We start from the raw sequence: 24,040 nt of genomic DNA on the forward strand, positions 1-24,040 counted from the left end.
GTAGTACAAATGAAAGGTGGAAAATTTAATGTATATTTATTAATGTAAATAGTCATATGTGGCTACGGCTACCATACTGAACTGTGCAGATCTTCTTGAAGAAATGAAGCATGTCTGCATCTTTCCTAGCACCCAACAAAACAACTACTCCCTAGCAAGCAATTAATAATTGCTTGTGAAAATTAATAGTACTTCTTCAAAAAAGAGAGTACTTCTGGGGTGGAAGAGTGATACGTAAGGTGGATCTGGAAGAAGGGATCAAGGCGGACCTGGAAGGAGGGATTAAGAGCTGGGCAGGAAGATTCAAAAGGGGAGGTGGGTCACAACAATGTGAATTCGGGAGATTTTCGACCAGATGAAGAGCACATGCAAAGCCATGAGGCTAACTTACTGGTCTCAGGGAGGAATGCAGGGTAATGGTTAAGTGCATGGATTCCACTGCCTGCTGCCTTCATGTGCATCCTGGCTTTAGCTGTGTGACTTTAGGAAGATTGCTTAACCTCTCTGAGTCCCCATTTCATCACCTCCAAAACTAGGATAATAATACCATCCATCCCATGGAGCTGTTGCAAGCATTAAGTGAAGTTAACACATGAAAAGTGTTTAGTGTTATTAACACAGCTGTGATGAGACCCTCGAAGGAAGTGTGAGGCCAGGACCGTCACTCTGAGTGAGACACCTGTCAGGAAACCTGCTGACTCCCTCACGCCTCAGGTCAAGGCTTCTGCAACATCTTGGCATCCTAGGAAGTACACCCAGGAAGGAAACACAAAGAGCAGCCCTTTTCACAATGCGGACTGAGCTTTCAGTTCTGTCCTTTAACCCCTGCCCTGGAGATGCCAAGAACGAGAGCAAGAAATAACCATTCCAAGCAGCTTCAGAATGTCTTGAATCCATCAGGGACATACCTCTGTAACAAGCCAAATTTCTATCTTTTAAGGGAAAAATATTACCTTTTATAAATTATTATTTTTAAAAACCTGAGGCATCATCACAAACCATAGACATACATTTAGAAGAGTTTCGATTAACACATCCACTCATGTAACCACCACCCAACGAGAGCCTAAAAAGTTCCTTCGTGTCCCTTTCCAGCTTACTCCCCTCCCTATTTCAGAGGCAACTTCTCTTCTGAAATCTAACTCTACCGTTTGGTTTTGCCTGTGAAAAGTCACCTTTTGTTAGGTTAGGGCAGTAGTTCCTAACCGGGGTGATTTTGTCCCCTGGGGACATTTGGCAATATGTCTGGAGATATTGTTGGTTGCCAAGCTGGGGTGGAAATACTGGCATCTAACGGGCAGAGATGCTGCTAACATCCTTCACTGCACAGGACACGCCCCCCAAAACAAAGAATCACATGACGCTCAAAACATCAACATTGCTGAGATTTAGAAATCCTCACTAGAGTTAACCCTACCACAGTGACTATTTCAGATGCCTGAAGCCACACCCTGGGTGTATACATTCCAAACGACTTTTATCTATACTCCCAACGAGGATGCTCAGGTTATGAAACTTCGAACCTCTGAGTTACAGGACCAGATGGTAGCCCTGCCTCACCATCAAAATGAGCAACAGGTGGGAATTTCACCCCAAATGCTCATGTTAGCATAAGGATGGTGGACAGGACGAGATGACAAACAGACTTGGGTTTGTATCCTGCCCAGGCAACTCATTCTGTGTGTCAGAGGGCAAATTCCATCATCTTTCTACGTCTCTAGAATGTCTTCAACTGTAAAATTTGGTTCTTTTGTTGTGAAAATCAAAGAAGAGACCTCGGTTCAGCCTGTAGCAGTCCACGATAGGTGCACTGTAAGTGAGTTCTCACTCCTGAATTTCTTGGAATACTCCTGGAGTAAACATTTTCTGTGTTGACTTTTTCAAGGACCCAGAGAATTCCATTGCCTTGTTCTTTGATCTAGATACCACAGCCCAAAGTCCCGAAGGGTAGGGAAAGGGACTTTTAAAATGTCTGAAAATTCCCTACTTACCGATGGGAGAGATCCAGGAATCGCCCAAAGCAACCCCGGCAAAGTTGCACTGGATGGTCCCTTGCTGAGTGGCCTGAAAGAGAAGCCAAGAAAAGTCCTTGTCAAGAAGACCCAGGGGCCTCCATCCCTTCCTCAACAGGAGGGGGCCAGGCCTTTAGACACTGCCTTTCCTGAGCAGAGACAGCTCCTGCCCACCCAGGATACCCTGGCTATCCAAAGACGACAGATGCCCACTAGAGGGCAAGGGTAACTCTTTCCTGCTGCCATTTGCAAAATGAGTAGGAACTGTTTGAGTTTTCCCAAGGGTGTTGGCAGGATGTGCGGGGGACCTGGTGTAGCTCCTATCTCTTCCTTAGAAGGGACGCTGGCACTCTTTCCCCTGGAGGTCTCTGATTTCTCACAAGGTGCTCTGGGGGCTCTCTGGGTACAATCGCCACTGTCTCCAGTGGTCACTGGAGAGCTGGGAGGCCTCCTCAGAAGGTCCTTGAGGGTGGGATGGATGCCTTAGGACTGGGAACTCATGCCCCCTGCTGCTTTTATCCATTTAAAAGGAATTCATCTGCCCAGTAGCAGAACATTGGGAACAACTGAAATATTTATCAATACGGTGGGCTAAATTAATTACGGTTATTTCCATGGTGCATGATACAGCTTACAAAAAGGAATGAGGGGCTTCCCTGGTGGCGCAGCGGTTGAGAGTCTGCCTGCCGATGCAGGGGACACGGGTTCGTGCCCCGGTCCGGGAAGATCCCACATGCCACGGAGCGGCTGGGCCCGTGAGCCGTGGCCACTGAGCCTGTGAGTCTGGAGCCTGTGCTCCGCCAACGGGAGAGGCCACAACGGTGAGAGGCCCGCGTGCCGCAAAAAACAAACGAACAAACAAAAGGAATGAGAAGGCTTTTTATGGTCGAATATAAAAAGATCTCCAGGGTATATTGTTAAAGTAAAAAAGAGACATGTAGAAGAGTGTGCAGTATATACAATCATTTGTATAAAAATGGGGGAAAAGAATATACATGAACTAGCTTATATAGGCATGAAATACTCTGAAAAGGTACAGAAAAAACTAATACAGGTTGCCTTGGGCAGGGTGACAGAGGCAAGACGGACATTTTTTTTTTTTTTTTTTTGCGGTACGCGGGCCTCTCACTGTTGCAAAGCGGAGAGATTCCCGCACAGAGGATCAGTGCCGACCAGCACTCACCAGCCCGAGAGGCTTGTCTGCTCACCCGCCAGGGCGGGCGGGGGCTGGAAGCTGAGGCTCGGGCTTCGGAGGTCAGATCCCAGGGAGAGGACTAGGGTTGGCGGTGTGAACACAGCCTGAAGGGGGCTAGTGCACCACGGCTAGCCGGGAAGGAGTCCAGGAAAAGTCTGCAGCTGCCGAAGAGACAGGAGACTTTTTCTTGCCTCCGTTTCCTGGTGCGCGAGGAGAGGGGATTAAGAGCGCTGCTTAAAGGAGCTCCAGAGACGGGCGTGAGCCGCGGCTAAAAGCGTGGACCCCAGAGACGAGCATGAGATGCTAAGGCTGCTGCTGCCGCCACCAAGAAGCCTGTGTGCGAGCACAGGTCACTCTCCACACCTCCCCTCCTGGGAGCCTGTGCAGCCCGCTACTGCCAAGGTCCCGTGATCCAGGGACAACTTCCCCGGGAGAACGCACGGCGCGCCTCAGGCTGGTGCAACGTCATGCTGGCCTCTGCCGCTGCAGGCTTGCCCCACATCCGTACCCCTCCCTCCTCCCGGCCTGAGTGAGCCAGAGCCCCCCCGAATCACCTGCTCCTTTAACCTCATCATGTCTGAGTGGGAACAGATGCCCTCAGGCGACCTACACAAAGAGGCGGGGCCAAATCCAAAGCTGAGCCCTAGGAACTGTACAAACAGAGAAGGGAAAGGGAAATCTCTCCCAGCAGACTCAGGAGCAGCGGATTAAAGCTCCACAATCAACTTGATGTACCCTGCATCTGTGGAATACATGAATAGACAACGAATCATCCCAAATTGAGGAGGTAGGCTTTGGGAACAACGATATATATATATATATTTTTTTTCCCTTTTTCTCTTTTTGTGAGTACGTGTATGCTTCTGTGTGTGATTTTGTCTGTATCGCTTGGCTCTTACAATTTGTCCTAGGGTTCTGTCTGTCCATTTTTTTTTCATAGTATAGTTTTTAGCACTTGTTATCATTGTTGGATTTGGTTTTTGGTTTGGTTGCTCTCTTATTTCTTTCTCTCTTTTTTTTTATTAATTTAAAAAATTTTTAATAATTATTTTTAATTTTAAAGACTTTATTTTATTTTACTTTATTTTATTTTATCTTCTTCTTTCTTTCTTTCTTTTCTCCCTTTTATTCTGAGCCGTGTGGATGACAGGCTCTTTGTGCTCCAGCCAGGCCTCAGGGCTGTGCCTCTCAGGTGGGAGAGCCAAGTTCAGAACACTGATTCACAAGAGACCTCCCAGCACCACGTAATATCAAATGGCGAAAATCTCCCAGAGATCTCCATCTCAACACCAAGACCCAACTCCACTCAACAACCACCAAACTACAGTGCTGGACACCCTATGCCAAACAACTAGCAAGACAGGAACACAACCCCATACATTATCAGAGAGGCTGCCTAAAATCATAATAAGGCCACAGAGACCACAAAACACAACACCAGACGTGGACCTGCCCAACAGAAAAACAAGATCCAGCCTCATCCACCAGAACACAGGCACTAGGTTCCCTCCACCAGGAAGCCTACACAACCCACTGAACCAACCTTAACCACTGGGGACAGACACCAAAAACAACGGGAACTACGAACCTGCAGCCTGCGAAAAGGAGACCCCAAACACAATAAGATAAGCAAAATGAGAAGACAGAAAAACACACAGCAGATGAAGGAGCAAGGTAAAAACCCACCAGACCTAACAAATGAAGAGGAAATAGGCAGTCTACCTGAAAAAGAATTCAGAATAATGATAGTAAAGATGATCCAAAATCTTGAAATAGAATAGAGAAAATGCAAGAAACAATTATCAAGGACCTAGAAGAACTAAAGAGGAAACAAACAATGATGAACAACACAATAAGTGAAATTAAAAATTCTCTAGAAGGGGTCAATAGCAAAATAACTGAGGCAGAAGAACGGATAAGTGACCTGGAAGATAAAATAATGGAAATAACTACCGCAGAGCAGAAAAAAGAATGAAAGAACTGAGGACAGTCTCAGAGACCTCTGGGACAACATTAAACGCACCAACATTCGAATTATAGGGGCCCCAGAAGAAGAAGAGAAATAGAAAGGGACTGAGAAAATATATGAAGAGATTACAGTTGAAAACTTCCCTAATTTGGGAAAGGAAATAGTTAATCAAGTCCAGGAAGCAGAGAGAGTCCCATACAGGATAAATACAAGGAGGAACACGCCAAGACACATACTAATTAAACTATCAAAAATTAAATACAGGGTTTCCCTGGTGGTGCAGTGGTTGGGAGTCCGCCTGCCAATGCAGGGGACACGGATTTGTGCCCCAGTCTGGGAAGATCCCACATGCCGCGGAGCAGCTGGGTCCGTGAGCCATGGCCGCTGAGCCTGCGCGTCCGGAGCCTGTGCTCTGCAACGGGAGAGGCCACAACAGTGAGAGGCCACAGCAGTGAGAGGCCCGCGTACCGCAAAAAGAAAAGAAAAGAAAAAAAAATTAAATACAAAGAAAAAATATTAAAAGCAGCAAGGGAAAAACAACAAATAACACACAAGGGAATCCCCATAAAGTTAACAGCTGATCTTTCACCAGAAACTCTACAAGCCAGAAGTGGGTGGCAGGACATATTAAACTGATGAAGGAGAAAAATCTACAACCAAGATTACTCGAACCAGCAAAGATCACATTCAGATTTGACAGAGAAATTAAAAACTTTACAGATAAGCAAAAGCTAAGAGAATTCAGCACCACCAAACCAACTTTACAACAAATGCTAAAGGAACTTCTCTAGGCAGGAAACACAAGAGAAGGAAAAGACCTACAATAACAAACCCAAAACAATTAGGAAAATGCTCATAGGAACATACATATAGATAATTACCTTAAATGTAAATGGATTAAATGCTCCAACCAAAAGACATAGACTGGCTGAATGGATACAAAACAAGACCCGTATATATGCTGTCTAGAAGAGACCCACTTCAGACCTAGGGACACATACAGACTGAAAGTGAGGGGATGGAAAAAGATATTCCATGCAAATGGAAATCAAAAGAAAGCTGGAGTAGCAATTCTCTTATCAGACAAAATAGACTTTAAAAAAAGACTATTACAAGAGAAAAAGAAGGACATTACATAATGATCAAGGGATCAATCCAAGAAGAAGATATAACAATTGTAAATATTTATGCACCCAACATAGGAGCACCTCAATACATAAGGCAAATACTAACAGCCATAAAAGGGGAAATCGACAGTAACACAATCATAGTAGGGGACTTCAACACCCCATTTTCACCAATGGACAGATCATCCAAAATGAAAATAAATAAGGAAACACACGCTTTAAATGATACGTTAAACAAGATGGACTTAATTGATATTTATAGGACATTCCATCAAAAACAACAGAATACACATTTTTCTCAACTGCTCATGAAACATTCTCCAGGATAGATCATATCTTGGGTCACAAATCAAGCCTTGGTATTTAAGAAAACTGAAATCGTATTATGTATCTTTCTGACCACAACACTATGAGACTAGATATCAATTACAGGAAAAAATCTGTAAAAAATACAAACACATGGAAGCTAAACGTGATACAAACTTAATAAACTTAATACAAAACTTAATAAACTTAATACAAACTTAATAAACTTAATACAAAAATACAAACACGTGGAAGCTATACTTAATAACCAAAAGATCACTGAAGAAATGAAAGAGCAAATCAAAAAATACCTAGAAACAAACGACAATGAAAACATGATGACCCAAAACCTATGGGATGCAGCAAAAGCAGTTCTAAGAGGGAAGTTTATAGAAATACAATCCTACCTTAAGAAACAAGAAACATCTCAAATAAACAACCTAAACTTACACCGAAAGCAATTAGAGAAAGAAGAACAAAAGAACCCCAAAGTTAGCATAAGGCAAGAAATCATAAAGATCAGATCAGGAATAAATGAAAAAGAAATGAAGGAAACGATAGCAAAGACCAATAAAACTAAAAGCTGGTTCTTTGAGAAGATAAACAATATTGATAAACCATTAGACAGACTCATCAAGAAAAAAAGGGAGAAGACTCAAATCAATAGAATTAGAAATGAAAAAGGAGAAGTAAAAACTGACACTGCAGAAATACAAAGGATCATGAGAGATTACTACAAGCAACTCTGTGCCAATAAAATGGACAACCTGGAGAAATGGACAAATTCTCAGAAATGCACAACCTTCCGAGACTGAACCAGGAAGAAACAGAAAATATGAACAGACCAACCACAAGCACTGAAATTGAAACTGTGATTAAAAATCTTCCAACAAACAAAAGCCCAGGACCAGATGGCTTCACAGGCAAATTCTATCAAACACTTAGAGAAGAGCTAACACCTATCCTTCTCAAACTCTTCCAAAATATAGCAGAGGGAGGAACACTCCCAAACTCATTCTACAAGGCCACCATCACCCTGATACCAAAGCCAGACAAAGATGTCACAAAGACAGAAAACTACAGGCCAATATCACCAATGAACATAGATGCAAACATCCTCAACAAAATACTAGCAAACAGAATCCAACAGCACATTAAAAGGATCATGCACCATGATCAAATGGGGTTTATTCCAGGAATGCAAAGATTTTTCAATATATGCAAATCAATCAATGTGATACACCAAATTAACAAACTGAAGGAGAAAAACCATATGATCCTCTCAATAGATGCAGAGAAAGCTTTTGACAAAATTCAACACCCATTTATCATAAAAACCCTCCAGAAAGTAGGCATAGAGTGAAATTTCCTCAACATAATAAAGGTCATCTATGACAAATCCACAGCCAACATCGTCCTCAATGGTAATAAACTGAAACCATTCCCACTAAGATCAGGAACAAGACAAGGTTGCCCACTCTCACCACTCTTATTCAACATAGTTTTGGAAGTTTTAGCCACAGCAATCAGAGAAGAAAAAGAAATAAAAGGTATCCAAATCAGAAAAGAAGTAAAGCTGTCACTGTTTGCAGATGACGTGATACATAGAGACGTGTACACAGAGAATCCTAAAGATGCTACCAGAAAACTACTAGAGGTAATCAATGAATCTGGTAAAGTAGCAGGATACAAAATTAATGCACAGAAATCTCTTGCATTCTTGTACACTAGTGATGAAAAATCTGAAAGTGAAATTAAGAAAAGACTCCCATTTACCATTGCAACAAAAAGAATAAAATATCTAGGAGTAAACCTACCTAAGAAGACAAAAGACCTGTATGCAGAAAATTATAAGACACTGATGAAAGAAATTAAAGATGATACAAATAGATGGAGAGATATACCATGTTCTTGGATTGGAAGCATCAACATTGTGAAAATGACTCTACTACCCAAAGCAATCTACAGATTCATTGCAATCCTTATCAAACTAACAATGGCATTTTTCACAGAACTAGATCCAAAAATTTCACAATTTATATGGAAACACAAAAGACTCCGAATAGCCAAAGCAATCTTGAGAAAGAAAAACGGAGCTGGAGGAATCAGGCTCCCGGACTTCAGGCTATACTACAAAGCTACAGTAATCAAGACAGTATGGTACTGGCATAAAAACAGAAATATAGATCAATGGAACAGGACAGAAAGCCCAGAGATAAACCCACGCACATATGGTCACCTTATCTTTGATAAAGGAGGCAAGAATATACAGTGGAGAAAAGACAGCCTCTTCAATAAGTGGTGCTGGGAAAACTAGACAGCTACATGTAAACGAATGAAATTAGAACACTCCCTAAAAACATACACAAAAATAAGCTCAAAATGGATTAAAGACCTAAATGTAAGGCCAGACACTATCAAAGTCTTAGAGGAAAACATAGGCAGAACACTGCATGACAGAAACCACAGCAAGATCCTTTTTGACCCACCTCCTAGAGAAATGGAATTATAACCAAAAATAAACAAAGGGGACCTAATGAAACTTAAAAGCTTTTGCACAGCAAAGGAAACCATAAACAAGACCAAAAGACAACCCTCAGAATGGGAGAAGATATTTGCAAATGAAGCAACTGACAAAGGATTAATCTCCAAAATTTACAAGAGGGTCATTCAGCTCAATATCAGAAAAACTAACAACCCAATCCAAAAATGGGTAGAAGACCTAAACAGACATTTTTCCAAAGAAGATATACAGATTGCCAAGAAACACATGAAAGAATGCTCAACATCATTAATCATTAGAGAAACGCAAATCAAAACTACAATGAGATATCATCTCACACCGGTCAGAATGGCCATCATAAAAAAATGTACAAACAATAAATACTGGAGAGGGTGTGGAGAAAATGGAACCCTCTTGCACTGTTGGTGGGAATTTAATTTGATACAGCCACTATGGAGAACAGTATGGAGGTTCCTTAAAAAAATAAAAATAGAACTACCATACGACCCAGCAATCCCACTGCTGGGCATATACCCTGAGAAAACCATAATTCAAAAAGAGTCATGTACCAAAATGTTCATTGCAGCTCTATTTACAATAGCCAGGACATGGAAGCAACCTAAGTGTCCACCAACAGATGAATGGATAAAGAAGTTGTGACACATATATACAATGGAATATTACTAAGCCATAAAAAGAAACAAAATTGAGTTATTTGTAGTGAGGTGGATGGACCTAGAGTCTGTCATACAGATTGAAGTAAGTCAGAAAGAGAAAAACAAATACCATATTCTAACACACATATATGGAACATTAAAAAAAAAAAGTTCTGAAGAACCTACGGGCAAGACGGGAATAAAGACACAGACCTAGTAGAGCATGGACTTGAGGATATGGTGATGGAGAAGGGTAAGCTGGGACAAAGGGAGAGAGTGGCATGGACATATATACACTACCAAACGTAAAATAGACAGCTAGTGGGAAGCAGCCACAAAGCACAGGGAGATCAACTTGGTGCTTTGTGACCACCTAGAGGGGTGGGATAGGGAGGGTGGGAGGGAGGGAGATGCAAGAGGGAAGACACATGGGGACATATGTATATGAATAACTGATTCACTTTGTTATAAAGCAGAAACTAACACACCATTGTAAAGCAGTTATACTCCACTAAAGATGTTAAAAAAAATAAAATAAAATATCATTACAAAAAAACCCAGCTTTATTTTTGGACCTTGAAATTTGATTTTCACACAACTTTCATGTGTCATGAAATATTATTCTTCTTTTAATCCACCCCACCCCACCACTGTCACTCGATAATGTAAAAACCATTCTTAGCTCATGAGTCGTATAAAAGCAGGTGGTGGACTGAATTTGACCTATAGGCCATCGTTTCCTGAAATCTGACCTATTATAATATATTCTCTTCAAAACTTTTACCTTGAATGCATCAGACCTTTAACTATGACCTCCAGTTTTGTAGGAAACACCATGAAGAGAGGAATAAACTAAATTACACCATGAAGATGCTACCACACAATTCCAGAAAATGGGATATTCTGTTAGTCTGGTTTCTTTATCAAATGGGGGTCATAAAAAAGGAACTGTGTTAGATGAAAACGGACTTTAGGGACATCCCAGCCACATGTAATTCACGGATCTGGACTGAGTCCTGGCTTAAACAAACTGACCACAAAGGACGTGTTGGGATTATTAAAGCCTGAATATTTGAGATGAAAGTTTACTGAAGTAGGAAAGGGAGGACTAGTGACGGAAGGAAGCAGGCTACAGACATTATGTATACTACTATCTCCTATTGGTTAAAAAATTTACTTATTTCTAAAAGCGCAGAAAAAGATTTAAAGGCTATACACTGAAGTGTTAACAATGGTGATCTCTTTTTAATTTTTTTAATTTGTGCTTGCTGTATTTTCTAATTTTATGTTATGTACCTATACTGCTTCTTATAAAAGGTTCATTTTTAAAGAGAATTAATAAATCTTAAAAAAAAAAGCTCATACTGTATAACACGAGGAATATAGCCAATATTTTACTATAGAGTATAATCTTTATAAATTGTGAATCACTATATTGTATATGTGTAACTTATATAATACTGTACATCAACTATACTTCAATTTAAAAAAGCTCATACTAGCTCACTGTAAAAAGTTTAATCACAGAAGGAGACAGGAGAAAATGTGAAAAAACTCCTACCTCTGCCCCACCTGCACCCTCACGCTCACTAACCAGTTAACATGGTATATATCCTTCTAACTCCTTTCTTTGTTTTCACAAGCATATATATATACATACATGTATACATATGCACAGATCTACCCATTCTTTCTGATGGCTTCAAAGTGTCCATCACGGAAGGATCCATGTATTTCATTTAAGTAATCCTCTACACACAGCCACTGATCTCGTTTTCCGTTTATGGACATTATAAGCAACGATGAACTTAACATCCTCTGACACACACACGTATAAGTATTCCCACAGGACAGATTCCTGGAAGTGAAATTATTGGGTCAAAGGGCACATATATTTTAAAGTTTATAGATACTGCCAAAGTGCCCTTTTACAATGATTTACCAGTTTTCATTCCCATCAAACGTGCACAAGAGCACTTGTTTCCCTGACTGCTTACCAAAACTGGGGGTTACCAAATTTTTACTTTATTTTATTTTATTTATTTATTTTTTTGGCCATGCCATGTGGCATGCAGGATCTTAGTTCCCCGACCAGGAATCGAACCCGTGCCCCCTGCAGTGGAAGCGTGGAGTGCTAATCACTGGACCCCCAGAGACCTCCCACCAATTTTTAAAAATATTTGCAAATCTCACAGATTTGACTTACTACTAAAAGTTGAACATTGTTCACATGTCCATAGGCAGTTTGCATTTCTTCTATAAATTGTTTGCCCATATTTTCTGGCCAATATCCTATTAGAATATTATCTTTTTTTTTTTTTTTTTTTTTTTTTTGTGGTACGCGGGCCTCTCACTGTTGTGGCGTCTCCCGTTGCGGAGCACAGGCTCCGGACGTGCAGACTCAGCGGCCATGGCTCACGGGCCTAGCCGCTCCGCGGCATGTGGGATCTTCCCGGACTGAGGCACGAACCCGCGTCCCCTGTATGGGCAGGTGGACTCTCAACCACTGCGCCACCAGGGAAGCCCCCTAGAATATTATCTTCTTTAATGAACTTATTGATGTGAATACTACTTCTACTATATATTTATTTGTGTGTATATATCTTTTAAAATTGTTTATGAAACTCTAATTAGTTTTAAATTTCTATGTGGTCTAAATACGTCAAACTTATTCTTTTTGCTTTTGGGTGTTTCATCTTATGAAGGAAAAGCAAGTTTTTCGTACCCAAGATTATAAAACTTTTCTCCTATATTTTCAGGTTCTCTTACAGTTTTGATTTTTATGTTTAGATTTTAATCTATCAAGAACTGATGTTTCGGGGCTTCCCTGTTGGCGCAGTGGTTAAGAATCTGCCTGCCAATGCAGGGGACACGGGTTCAAGCCCTGGTCTGGGAAGATCCCACATGCCGCGGAGCAACTAAGCCCGTGCACCACAACTACTGAGCCTGTGCTCTAGAGCCCGTGAGCCACAACTACTGAAGCCCTCACGCCTAGAGCCTGTGCTCTGCAACAAGAGAAGCCACCGCAATGAGAAGCCCGCGCACCGCAACAAAGAGTAGCCCCCGCTCGCCACAACTAGAGAAAGCCTGAGTGCAGCAACAAAGACCCAACGCAGCCAAAAATAAAATAAATAAAATAAATAATTAAAAAAATAAAAAGAACTGATGTTTCATGTAAGGCAAGAATCTAACTTTACTATTTTCCAAAGTGATAGCCACTTGTCTCCATATCATTTATTGAACATTCTGTTTTCCTCAATGATTTGAAATATCACCTTATCATTTATATGTTCATATGTAAGCATGATACATATGTATGTGTTATAAACATACACAGATACATATATACATATACATAAGTACATATAAAATATGTTTCTAGATTCTTTAGCCTGATGCACGTATCTGCATTTCTGTTGCTATGCCAGCCGCAAATTGCTTTACTCGCTTAGCTGTATAGCCTGTTCGATATCTGGTGGGGCAAACTCCATTGTTCTTTTTGAAACTTTTCATGGTTATTATTACAGACTTACTCTGTATGTACAAGGTCCTATTCAAAGAATATTCAATTATCAGGTGACTATAACAAGTAAGATAATCAGTTTCTGTCCAACATCAAAACAAAGTCATCTTCCTTGTTACCTTATAAAGTTCTAGAGCAATGCCAGCAGCCATTTTTCCTCCATAGGACTCTGAGAAAATGTAGAATGGAATCGTCTAGGAAGAAAAGGAATTTACAAAGAATTAAATATCCTGAATGTCTTTTAATTCACACAAATCAATTTCAAATTTCTATTGCATGTAATGGCCAGACAAAACAAATCTGCTTTTGCTGATCTTTCCTCCCATATCTGATTATTATGTTTAATTAGAATACTGGCTGCAGGGTCATTTTTTTCAAGCTAAAACCACCTTTAGTGATGACTGAAACAGAAGCCCACAATCTGATCCTGGGTGCAAAAAAGTTTTCTCTGGAATCAGTTAGGCATGTAACTCTTGGGGAAGTTTGCATCTGATGGATGCAGTGCTGCAACTGCTAGCCCCCTCTGAGCTTGCTTACCTGGAATTCTTTGTGGCATTCAAAGAAAGTCTTCAGGAGAACCATCATGTCTGATGCCACCATGGCCAGGTCTTTGGTGTACGCGTCACTCTTGTTCACATAACTGAACCCAGTGCCCACTGGGTTATCCACAAACAGGAGACTGGCCGACTGGAGCTACAAGCCACAGAGGAAAGTCAAATGTTGCAATCAGGGGCTTCCCTGGTGATGCAGTGGTTGAGAGTCCACCTGCCAATGCAGGGGACACGGGTTCGTGTCCCAGTCCGGGAAGATCCCACATGCCGCGGAGCTGCTGGGCCCGTGAGCCATGGCCGCTGAGCCTGCGCGTCCAGAGCCTGTGCTCTGCAACGGGAGAGGCCACAACAGTGAGAGGCCCGCGTACCGCAAAAAAAAAAAAAAAAAAATGTTGCAATCAGCCAGCCAGTCACCAACTATCTTCTGATCACCTTATATAAGCTCAACAAAAACCACACATGTGAGGATATCAGTGTGGTTATGATCTGTTACTAAAATGTATTAAAAAAAAAAATGGGGCTTCCCTGGTGGCACAGTGGTTGAGAGTCCGCCTGCCGACGCAGGGGACACGGGTTCGTGCCCCGGTCCGGAAAGGTCCCACATGCCGTGGAGCAGCTGGGCCCGTGAGCCATGGCCGCTGTGCCTGCGCATCTGGAGCCTGTGCTCCGCAATGGAAGAGGCCACAACAGTGAGAGGCCCGCGTACCGCAAAAAAAAAAAAAAAAAAATTGGAACAGGAACACAGACTAGTATAGCAAAGAAAGGCAAAGAAAAGGAGAGGCAAGAAGGAAAAATTAACATATACACAGGGATCGAAGCATCTAGGCTGTTACTTTCAGACACTACAAATGTCCTGAATGTAATTCATTCGTGCCGGTAGAACCACGCAGTGTCAGTCTGAGCAACAGCTCGAAGCAGTGAGAGGTTGGAATACCACACGTCTGTTTTCTTCAAGATGAATCCAGTTTCCACATTGGCCTGGCTTTGCTGAACACTACAAGAACAGAATTTATTCTAACACCTTTCCCAAAGAGGTTTAGAGTTATAGAATTTTACATCCTGAAGGATCCCTAGTGATGACACACTACAGCCATGTCCTTTACTGATCAGGACATTAAAGCCCAGAAAGGCCCAGGACTTGTCCAAGGTCACAAAGTTGGATAGGTAATGGCAGCGTCAGGACCAAGGCCAGCATCTCCTCACTTCTTGTTCAGGCTCTCTGCCCCAGTCACATTACCCTGTTAGTCGTGGGAGGCTTGGGGACAAGCCAGTGGGGTACTCTGCTACTGGAAGTGAGTATGTGAATGTTCTAGGCTGAGGGAACAGCATGTGCAAAGACCCTGAGGCAAGAGTAAGTAAAATGTGCTTAAAGAAGACCAGTATGGAGACAGACAAGAAAATCAAAGGGCTCAGAGGGGATCTTCAGGTGGAGGTGCTCCTGCAGAGTCTTAGAGGTGAGTCTGGTGAGCTAGGTGTGACCGGGTGACCAAAGGAATGAAGTGCAAGCCCAGGAATGGCCTGCGCAGAGGCCTCAAGGAGAGTGCGCATGCAGAGAAGCTGGGAGGTATGGCTAGCAGAAGCCAGTTTACGCCCAGGAATCTGGATCCGATCTTTGGGGAACTGAAAGACAGTAAACTAAGGAGTGACTGGCATTGGAGGGTTTCACCCAAGCACCATGTGGGAAGTGGATTGGGGGTGGGGGGGCATGTTGAAAGCACCCACGAGAGGCGATGGAAAAGGGGTGGATGAAGAATATTAGCAACACTTGGGTAGTAAACATAGAGCTACCATAGGACCCAGCAATTCCCCACCCCGCCCCACCAAATTGAAAATAGGGGCCCAAACAAATATTTGTACGCTAATGTTCCCTGCATTATTCACAACAGCCAAAAGGTGAAAACAACCTAAGTGTCCATCAACAGATGGGAGAGGAGCAGAGGAGAAGCACAGAGCAGAGGGTGGCCACCAGCTGGGAGCAACAGCCCCACCCTGCCCACTGGTGTGGGTTTACCCACCAGTGTTTGGCAGCCTGGAGGAAGGGGCTGAGCAGGTGGACAGGGGGACGGACCCCAGGCTGGGCATGGCAAGGATGCGGAGGGAGAAGAATGAGGGAACCAGGGGTGGGGGTTAGGTAAAGAAGTGAAGTGAAGAATGAGGGGGCGGGGTGAGACAGAGAACTAGAGAGGCATCAAAAGGGCAGAGGACAAGGGGTTTGAAGTCCTGAGGAAGACAAGAATGGAAGTAGGAGAGTAGGAAGGGAAAGGACTGCAGGTTGTGGCCAGAAGGTGGGACCCCGGGGTCTCAGATTGCAGGGATGGCCAATATGTGGGTCATGACAAGGTCCAGGGGGTCTGCTAGAGTAGACAGAGGTTTCTGCAGGCAAGTGGAGAGAAAGGTCACCGAGTTGGGAAGGTGACCAGTGTGGGATAAGCTGCCCCAAGAAATGGAAGAGGCTGGCCAGAGAGGAAGCCTGTGGACAAGTACGCAAGGTCCCCCCGGACACAGAGGAAGAGGGAGGGGGGTGGAGTGGGATGGCTCAACTTGTGGCGCCACCCAGAATGGGGTAGGGCTGGGTGGGACTCAGCCTGGGGGGGCCACGCGGCAGTTTGAGTTCGAGGCCTTCCTCATTGTACCCAAGTAGTTCTTCGTGGTTTGAGATCTCTGTCGAGGGGCCCGATTTCCTCAAAGTTCCCAAATCCAGTGCTGGAACCACCTGGACCACCCTGTGAAAGCAAAACAAACAAACAAACAAAAATAAAGTCAGAGGAAATGTTAGTCAAACCTTCGTCACTCCAACAATGACCCCATTCACTGTAAACAATTTATGAGTCAGTGATGGCTGGGTCAGCCTTACACACAGGACACAACTGATCCAGTGTCTGCACTAACTGAGCCCCTGGTAACTGCTCAAGTCTTTCTAAGAAAAGGAAGCAACCGGGCTAAGAGCCCCCAGAGGGAACGTTCCTACCTCTGACCCTCTGAGCTCGAGCCTTGGCCTCACGTGGGGTTTGCTGACCTCAAAACATCTCGTCCAAACCTCTCCCTTCAAAGATGAGCAGTATGGCCCAGAGAGGGAACGTGGCAATTAGGGGCTCCACCAGGACTGGACCCGGGGCCTTGTGACTCTCCACCACCCTCTCCTCAGTGTCCCTGAGGATTTACAAGGGACCCAGACTGAGGGGCAGTTTGATCAAGATGATCCCCAGGATATAACATAGTAAATGCGGAAGTCCCTGGGCAGGAAGCACTCAACACTGTGGGCATCCAAGGCCAGGGGCGAGGCAGGATTCTGAACAGAAGCTCAGTGCTGGGGGCCCAGACAATGGGAGGCAGAGGTTCTATGGCTTCTAAGGGCTAAGAGAGGGGAGGAGGTCCTTCAGGAGATGGTCAGGGGTAAGGATGGTCAGTGCTTTTCTGGACAAAACCTCAGGGGTCAGCTGAGCCAACAGGATAGGCTGAGGGCCTTGAATAAAAGGATGCTGTGTCCCTGTGCAAGATGGTTAGGAAAGGGAGATACACAATGATGGAAGGAAACAGCTCAGGCAAAACAGAAACCAGGGCAATCTGTACAGGGAAATCTAAAGGAAAAGAGAGACAACATAGAGTCAGGGCTCAGGGGTAACTAAAGGACCCCAAAAGAGAGTTTATGAAACTACTGAATGTTTTGAACCGACACCAAGCTAACTATTATAAAACTGGGAGGCTATAAATCCCTCTAAGCAATGTCCTCACCATCGACAGAATGAAAAGACCTATGGAACGGGAGAAAATAGTTCCAAATGATACGACCGATAAGGGGTTAATATCCAACATATATGAACAGCTCATATAACTCAACATCAAAAAAACAAACAACCTGATTAAAAAATGGGCAGAAGAACTCAATAGACATTTTTCCAAAGAGGAAATGCAGGTGGCCAGCATGAACATGAAAAGATGCTCAACACTGCTGATCATCAGGGAAATGCAAATCAAAACCATAATGATGTACCACCTCCCACCTGTCAGAATGGCTATCATCAAAAAGACCACAAACAAGTGTTGGCGAAGATGTGGAGAAAAGGGAATCCTTGTAACACTGTCGGTGGGAATGTAAATTGGTGCAGCCACTGTGGAAAACAGTATGGAGGTTTCTCAAAAAACTAAAAATAGAACTACCACATGATCCAGTGATTCCACTCCTGAGTATATATTTGAAAAAAACAAAAACACTAATTTGAAAAAATACATGCACCCTAATGTTCATAGAAGCATTATTTATAATAGCCAAGATATGGAAGCAACCTAAGTGCCCATCAACAGATGAATGGATAAAGAAGATGCGGTGTATATATATACAATGGAATACTACTCAGCCATAAAAAAGAATGAAATTTTGCCAACTGCAGCAACATGATTGGACTTTGAGGGTATTATTCTAAGTGAAATAAGTCAGACAAAGAAAGACAAATACTGTATGATGTCACTGATATGGAAAATCTAAAAAATACAACAAACGAGTAGCTGTAACAGAAAAGAAGCAGACTCACAGATATAGAGAACAAACTAGTGGCTACCAGGGGGGAGAGGGAAGGGAGGGGGGAATGTAAAGGAAGGGGATTAAGAGATACAAACCACTATGTATAAAATAAACTACAAGGATATATTGTACAACACGGGGAATATAGCCCATATTTATAGAACTATAAATGGAGGAGAACCTTTAAAAATTGTGAATCACTATACTGTATACCTGTAACATATAATACTGTACACCAACTATTATTCAATTTAAAAAAAAGCAAAGCAAAAAACAAAATAAAATAAAAGCAAGGGTCCTTGAGTGAAAGCTGGGCCCCTTTTTCCTAGTGGACTTACTGGGCTGGGATAGGACCAAAGTGAAAGGAGAGAAGCTGGAATCCTAGAGGTACGGTCTTTGTGGGAGAAATCCCATTCTCCTGTTCTGTTCTACTAGATAACACTGCAAAATCTCTTTGTCTAGAACTTTGGGATGGGGGTACTGTCACGGCCCGGGACTATGCAGTGACTCTGAAATATGGCAAGTGTGTCCAAGGACAAACTAAAACGCTTAAATGACTTGAAAGTGTGCCTAACGTAGCACACTGCATCACTCAGAGCTACTCCACTCAGATGACGTGACCTTGATTCCCAAAGACCTGTCCAGAGAAGTCAGCGCATGGATTCTCAGTAGGCTGCTAAGAGAGATCTCCTTTTAACCTGAATTAATTATTTCTTCCTTAATCATACTCTTTTCCCCTTCCCTTGGGCCTCTGAGGAGATGAAGAGCAGGACAGTGAGCCCGTTGATAACCATCAAATAGCATCTCAGCTCACAGAAACCAAAGGTCACAAACTGCACGGTCTTGAGGGGCCAGAAGTACACCACACGGTCTTGAGGGGCCAGAAGTACACCACACGGAACAGAGAGGGCAGGTGGGTCCCCTCCCCCAGAAGCTCCTGCCTGTGTGCAAGAGGGGCCCCACCACTCCGCTCCGGGACAGCAAGTTCAGGCCCCAAGTAATCGCATCTCCTGGTTTTGGGAAAAAGGAAGGAAATGTCTTGATTTGTAAATGTTGGCAACTCATTCAAATAAAACAACTGCCCTACTCTGCAGTCAACCAGAAGGAAGGTTTGCCGTTTCAGAAGTTCAGTGGTTTTCAAACTGTGTTCCTGGAAGCCCAGAAAGTACCTGAGGGGCAGCACGTGACAAAGGGGAGGCTGAATGGGTGGGACTTGGCACTCCGCCCCAACCTCGGCCCCAGCACTTCCTTCTTCTGCTTTGGCTGGTCTGCAAGCTTTCACTTGGGAGCGGAAGAAGTTCTGCTGATTAATACAAAGTTTGAAAACCGCTGAAATCCCGCAGACCAAAGCCCAGAGAAGGGAAGTGTTTTGCCACGGCTCTAAGTGGCAGGAAGGCAGAACTGGGCTTGTCCACTGCACGGCTCTCCCTGACAGCCCTGCCACAGCTTCATCTCCAGCTGCCCGGGATGCACAAAAGCTCCCTGGGCCACACAGACGGGTTCTTCTTCTGAGACATTTTCATATCTGCGCTCTCGGGCTGAGCCTCACCCCAGCCTTCAAATAAAATACTTGCGATAATCCCAAGAGAAAAAGGCCCCTCCGTGCAAACTGCTCTTCTTATCTCATCAGAAAGCCTGTATCCACTGGTCTGGAAGGCAAAGCTGGGGGCACTGGGAGGCTGCTTACGAATAATGACATTTTTGGAGGAAGTGACATTTACATCCCATGGGGGTGAGTATCAGGGCGCCCTATTTTTTTTTTTTTTTCCGGTACGCGGGCCTCTCACTGTTGTGGTCTCTCCCGCTGCGGAGCACAGGCTCCAGACGCGCAGGCTCAGCGGCCATGGCTCATGGGCCCAGCCGCTCCGCGGCATGTGGGATCTTCCCGGACCGGGGCACGAACACGTGTCCCCTGCATGGGCAGGCGGACTCTCAACCACTGCGCCACCAGGGAAGCCCTAGGGCGCCCTATTTACTGGTGAGCAACCTGGTGCCCCAGCTGGGCCATGCCTACAGTTTCCAGAAGGTGAAGCAAGACCGCATTCCTCAACCCCTCCCTAGATCTTGGTCTTCCAGGTGGGTGTGGGCCACCTTTGTACAGACATTTTAGGAATGAAAGGAAGGAAGGATCCTCTGCCTGCCCTCAAATAATTTCCAACCAGTTTCCTGTCTTCAATCCTACCACTAGAGCTCAAGATTAAAAATGCAAACATTCTTTAGGGAGAAGGATAGGGCCCGACACTTAATGCTAAGATACAAAAGGCTGAGTTCTTTCAAAATACCAGTTTTTCTAGGGGCAAGGAATTCAGATCTAGGAAAGGACTGGGAGGGGAGAGGAAGGGCTGGTCAGGGTACCTCAGTCTTTGCTTTGGAACCTTCCAGAAACACTTTCTGTCAGCATATTGTCAAATGTGTCTTCAGGAGCTTCCAGTAAGGGTTCCTACTGCTGCCTGTGCTGGGCTCAATAGAAAAAGACCCCCGTAAAAGACTAGAACCTCTCACTCTCTGATTTGGCTTCCTTGACTGTACCATCGCCTTTGCCTGCCTCAGAAGGACACTGAATTCCCAAGCCTAGGAGAGCCCCAGCTGGCTGCTGGACCACATCAGTTCTTCACTGCTGAGCTGTGAGCCTTTAAGGGCAAGCAAGGTGGTAAGTGGGGGAAACCTGGCCTCAACCTCAGGCCAGGCAGTGAAACCAATTTTACCTGAAGCCACATGACCAGGGGCAGTTCTGAGAAGTTCTTGCTGGGGCTGGTGGCATAATAGAGCCACCAGAACATGTGGGCGTCCTTCCGGACAGTCACATAATCCCATACTTCCTTGCCCTCTTCTGTGGGCCAGCTGATGACAGCTCCTGAAACAGAAGCACAATTCGATTTTCCAGAAGAATGTCTATGTCCAGTTAAATTCCCAGCCCAGGAGACACGGCTGGGTTAGGCTAGTGATGATTTGGTTTATACTTCAGACAATTTATTTACTCCAATATATTGTGGAGATAAGGAAAAAAAACCTCAAAAAACTCAGCTATGAAAAAACATACCAAACTTAATAGTGGCACAGGGGGCTGGAGGCTTTCACATTTTCACCTACACCCTCTGTAACGTTTGGATTTTTAACAGGAAGCATAAAACGTGTTTATAATTCTGTTTAAAAGAGAGAGATTTACACTTTGGGGGAAAAAAATCTCAAAATGCAGCACGTTGATTTTTGTTCCTCATTTAATATACAATTAAAGAAGCATCACGGGCTTCCCTGGTGGCGCAGTGGTTGAGAGTCCGCCTGCCGATGCAGGGGACACGGGTTCATGCCCCGGTCCGGGAAAATCCCACATGCCGCGGAGCGGCTGGGCCCGTGAGCCATGGCCGCTGAGCCTGCGCGTCCGGAGCCTGTGCTCTGCAACGGGTGAGGCCACAACAGTGAGAGGCCCACATAACGCAAAAAAAAAAAAAAAGAAGAAGAAGCATCACAAGTTAGTGGGGCAAGATTACTCACTATATTACTCTGGAGTAACAGATTTTGGAAGAAAAAAAATAGAGATGTAGGTTCTTTCTTAACACTCTAAACCAAAATAAATTCCAAGTGGATCAGATATTTCAATTTTAAAATTTAGATGTGAAAAATAATATGAAAATAGAGTTGAAAGTCTCTTTGACCTCTGGATGGGGAAACGATTAAAGCATACCCTAGAGACTATAAAACAAAATATCAAGAGTTGAGCACAGAAACTTGTTACATTTCTGTACAACAAAAATAAAAGGCAAAACAACAAAGAAAGGTCGGCAACAAATATGAAAAAGGGTATTTCCTTAATCGTTAGACCAACTAAAAAATGCAAGATCCTTGAAACAATCAAGATAGTTGTACAATACCTAGCACTTACCAGGCATTCAATAAATGCCCCCGCTCGCCGCAACTAGAGAAAGCCCGCGCGCAGCAACAAAGATCCAACGCAGCCAAAAATAAATAATAATAAAATAAATTTATATAAAAAAAATCGGGGGGCAACCTATTCGACAACATTTCCCAGACACAAGTCGAAGGGTCATATGATCCCCATTTTACAAAAGGGAAAACAAGTAAAGCAACTTGCCTAAGATCACAAGGCAAGTTTGTGGTTAGTTCGAATTCTCAGTTCTTGATTCACACCAGGGCTCATTTTGCTTAAAGAAAAGACTGAAAATCAATTTGCAAGTCATCCCATTAAACACGAATTTGTTTTTGCCAAAAAGGACTGCGGTGAGGGGACATATTATCCTGCCTGTTCTGATCAGGTAGAGGGAGAAAGGCTTACTCGCAATTAAACGTCCCATTCGTGGTAGGATTTTTCAGTCTTGGTACCGCGTGTTTCAGCTCAAAATAAAAAGACCTTATAATCTCATTTAGCAGCCTATCGCGGCAGGAAAAGGGGGGTGGCCTTAAGATTGCGGAACCCTCATTGATCAGGAGCTTCTCCAAATCTTACATTTTGCAAAACTGCTTCTACCTACACGCAGGGAAGAAACAAGGCAGCAGACCACCCAGAGCCAGAAAAAAGTAGAAAAAGAACTTTGAATCCGGAAAAAAAAAAATAGAGTGAGACTCAAAAGCAAAAATAATTACGCAAGGTAGAAACAGGGGAAAAGGAATATGCTTTAAAAAGCACAAACCCACTAACAGATTCTTATCCCTAAAGAAGAGAAGGAGGCACCGGCCGCTGAAGCACTTTTGCCCGAACCTACCCGTGCTCAGGCCCAGGAGCAGCAGCAGCACCGGCATAAGACAACTCCGCGGCGCCAGCTCCATGACGAATACCGCGCGGCAGCATCAGCTACGGGCTGGACGCCGCGCCTCAGCACGTGACGGTTGCGGGCTGGGCGAGGCCGAGCCGGAACGGGGGCGGAGCCTGGGCGTCAGGGGCGGGGCCTGGGCGTCGGGGGCGGGGGCTGGGGCGGGGGCTGGGGCGGGGGCTGGGGCGGGGGCTGGGGCGGGGCTGGGGCGGGGGCTGGGGCGGGGCTGGGGCGGGGGCTGGGGCGGGGCTGGGGCTGGGGCTGGGGCGGGGCGGGGCTTGGGCGGGTGGAGAGGCTAGCGACGTCTCGCGCGCCCTTTGCCCAATTGGCCCACTAGGATCCCTGCAACGGCGCTCGGGGTGTTCTTTTTGCCCCACTACGTCGTTCTTTGCCGTTTTGGGGACAAGCAGAAAGGAAGAGGCGTTTAATGCATTGATTTGACTTGGGTTGTGCGACAGAACTGAGACGCTACAGAGAAATAACCACGAGGACCGTCCTTCCTGCCCCGCCCATCTCTTCCATCCCCAACAAAAGACCTGGCATTTCAAACTGCTGCATCTGCCCCAATCAGATTAAACCTGGCCAGCTTAATCTGGAAACTGTGGGATTCCGTTTTCATAGATTTGTTCTTAAAATTATTTTTCTTATAAAATTACGAATATAATGGACATTTTGGAAATTTGGGGGGAAAATTAGATACTACATAAACAGTGTTGGCATTTGGGATTTTTTTTCCTCTAGTCTTTTACGTCATCTTTTTAAATAGGATAATAGAATTTTTTATTGTTTTCTTTCTCGATACTTTGTCATTGGCATAATTCTGTGTTGTTAATGATAGGGATTGAGTAGGATAATCAAATAGCTTAGAAACCCCATTAGGGGGATTGTTGATAGGGAACCTTAGGGAGCTTTG

At 44.1% G+C, this 24,040-nt stretch overlaps 1 protein-coding gene across 1 annotated transcript in view; it reads right to left on the reverse strand.

Moving 5' to 3' along the window:
• SCPEP1 (serine carboxypeptidase 1) overlaps window positions 1–23,190 on the reverse strand; it is a 43,871-nt gene extending 20,681 nt beyond the window's left edge. Inside the window, exons 1-6 of the mRNA XM_082679779.1 lie at window positions 23,080–23,190; window positions 21,067–21,215; window positions 16,476–16,565; window positions 13,829–13,984; window positions 13,411–13,485; window positions 1,992–2,064 (exon numbers count right to left, since the gene is read on the reverse strand). Coding sequence (XP_082535905.1) covers window positions 1,992–2,064; window positions 13,411–13,485; window positions 13,829–13,984; window positions 16,476–16,565; window positions 21,067–21,215; window positions 23,080–23,143 — 607 coding nt within the window. The 5' untranslated portion in view covers window positions 23,144–23,190. The remainder of the gene's footprint in view (window positions 1–1,991; window positions 2,065–13,410; window positions 13,486–13,828; window positions 13,985–16,475; window positions 16,566–21,066; window positions 21,216–23,079) is intronic.
• Between the last annotated feature and the right edge of the window lie 850 nt (window positions 23,191–24,040).

This window comes from Grampus griseus (assembly GCF_964374135.1).
Source record: "Grampus griseus genome assembly, chromosome: 20".
NCBI classification, from domain to species: domain Eukaryota; kingdom Metazoa; phylum Chordata; class Mammalia; order Artiodactyla; family Delphinidae; genus Grampus; species Grampus griseus.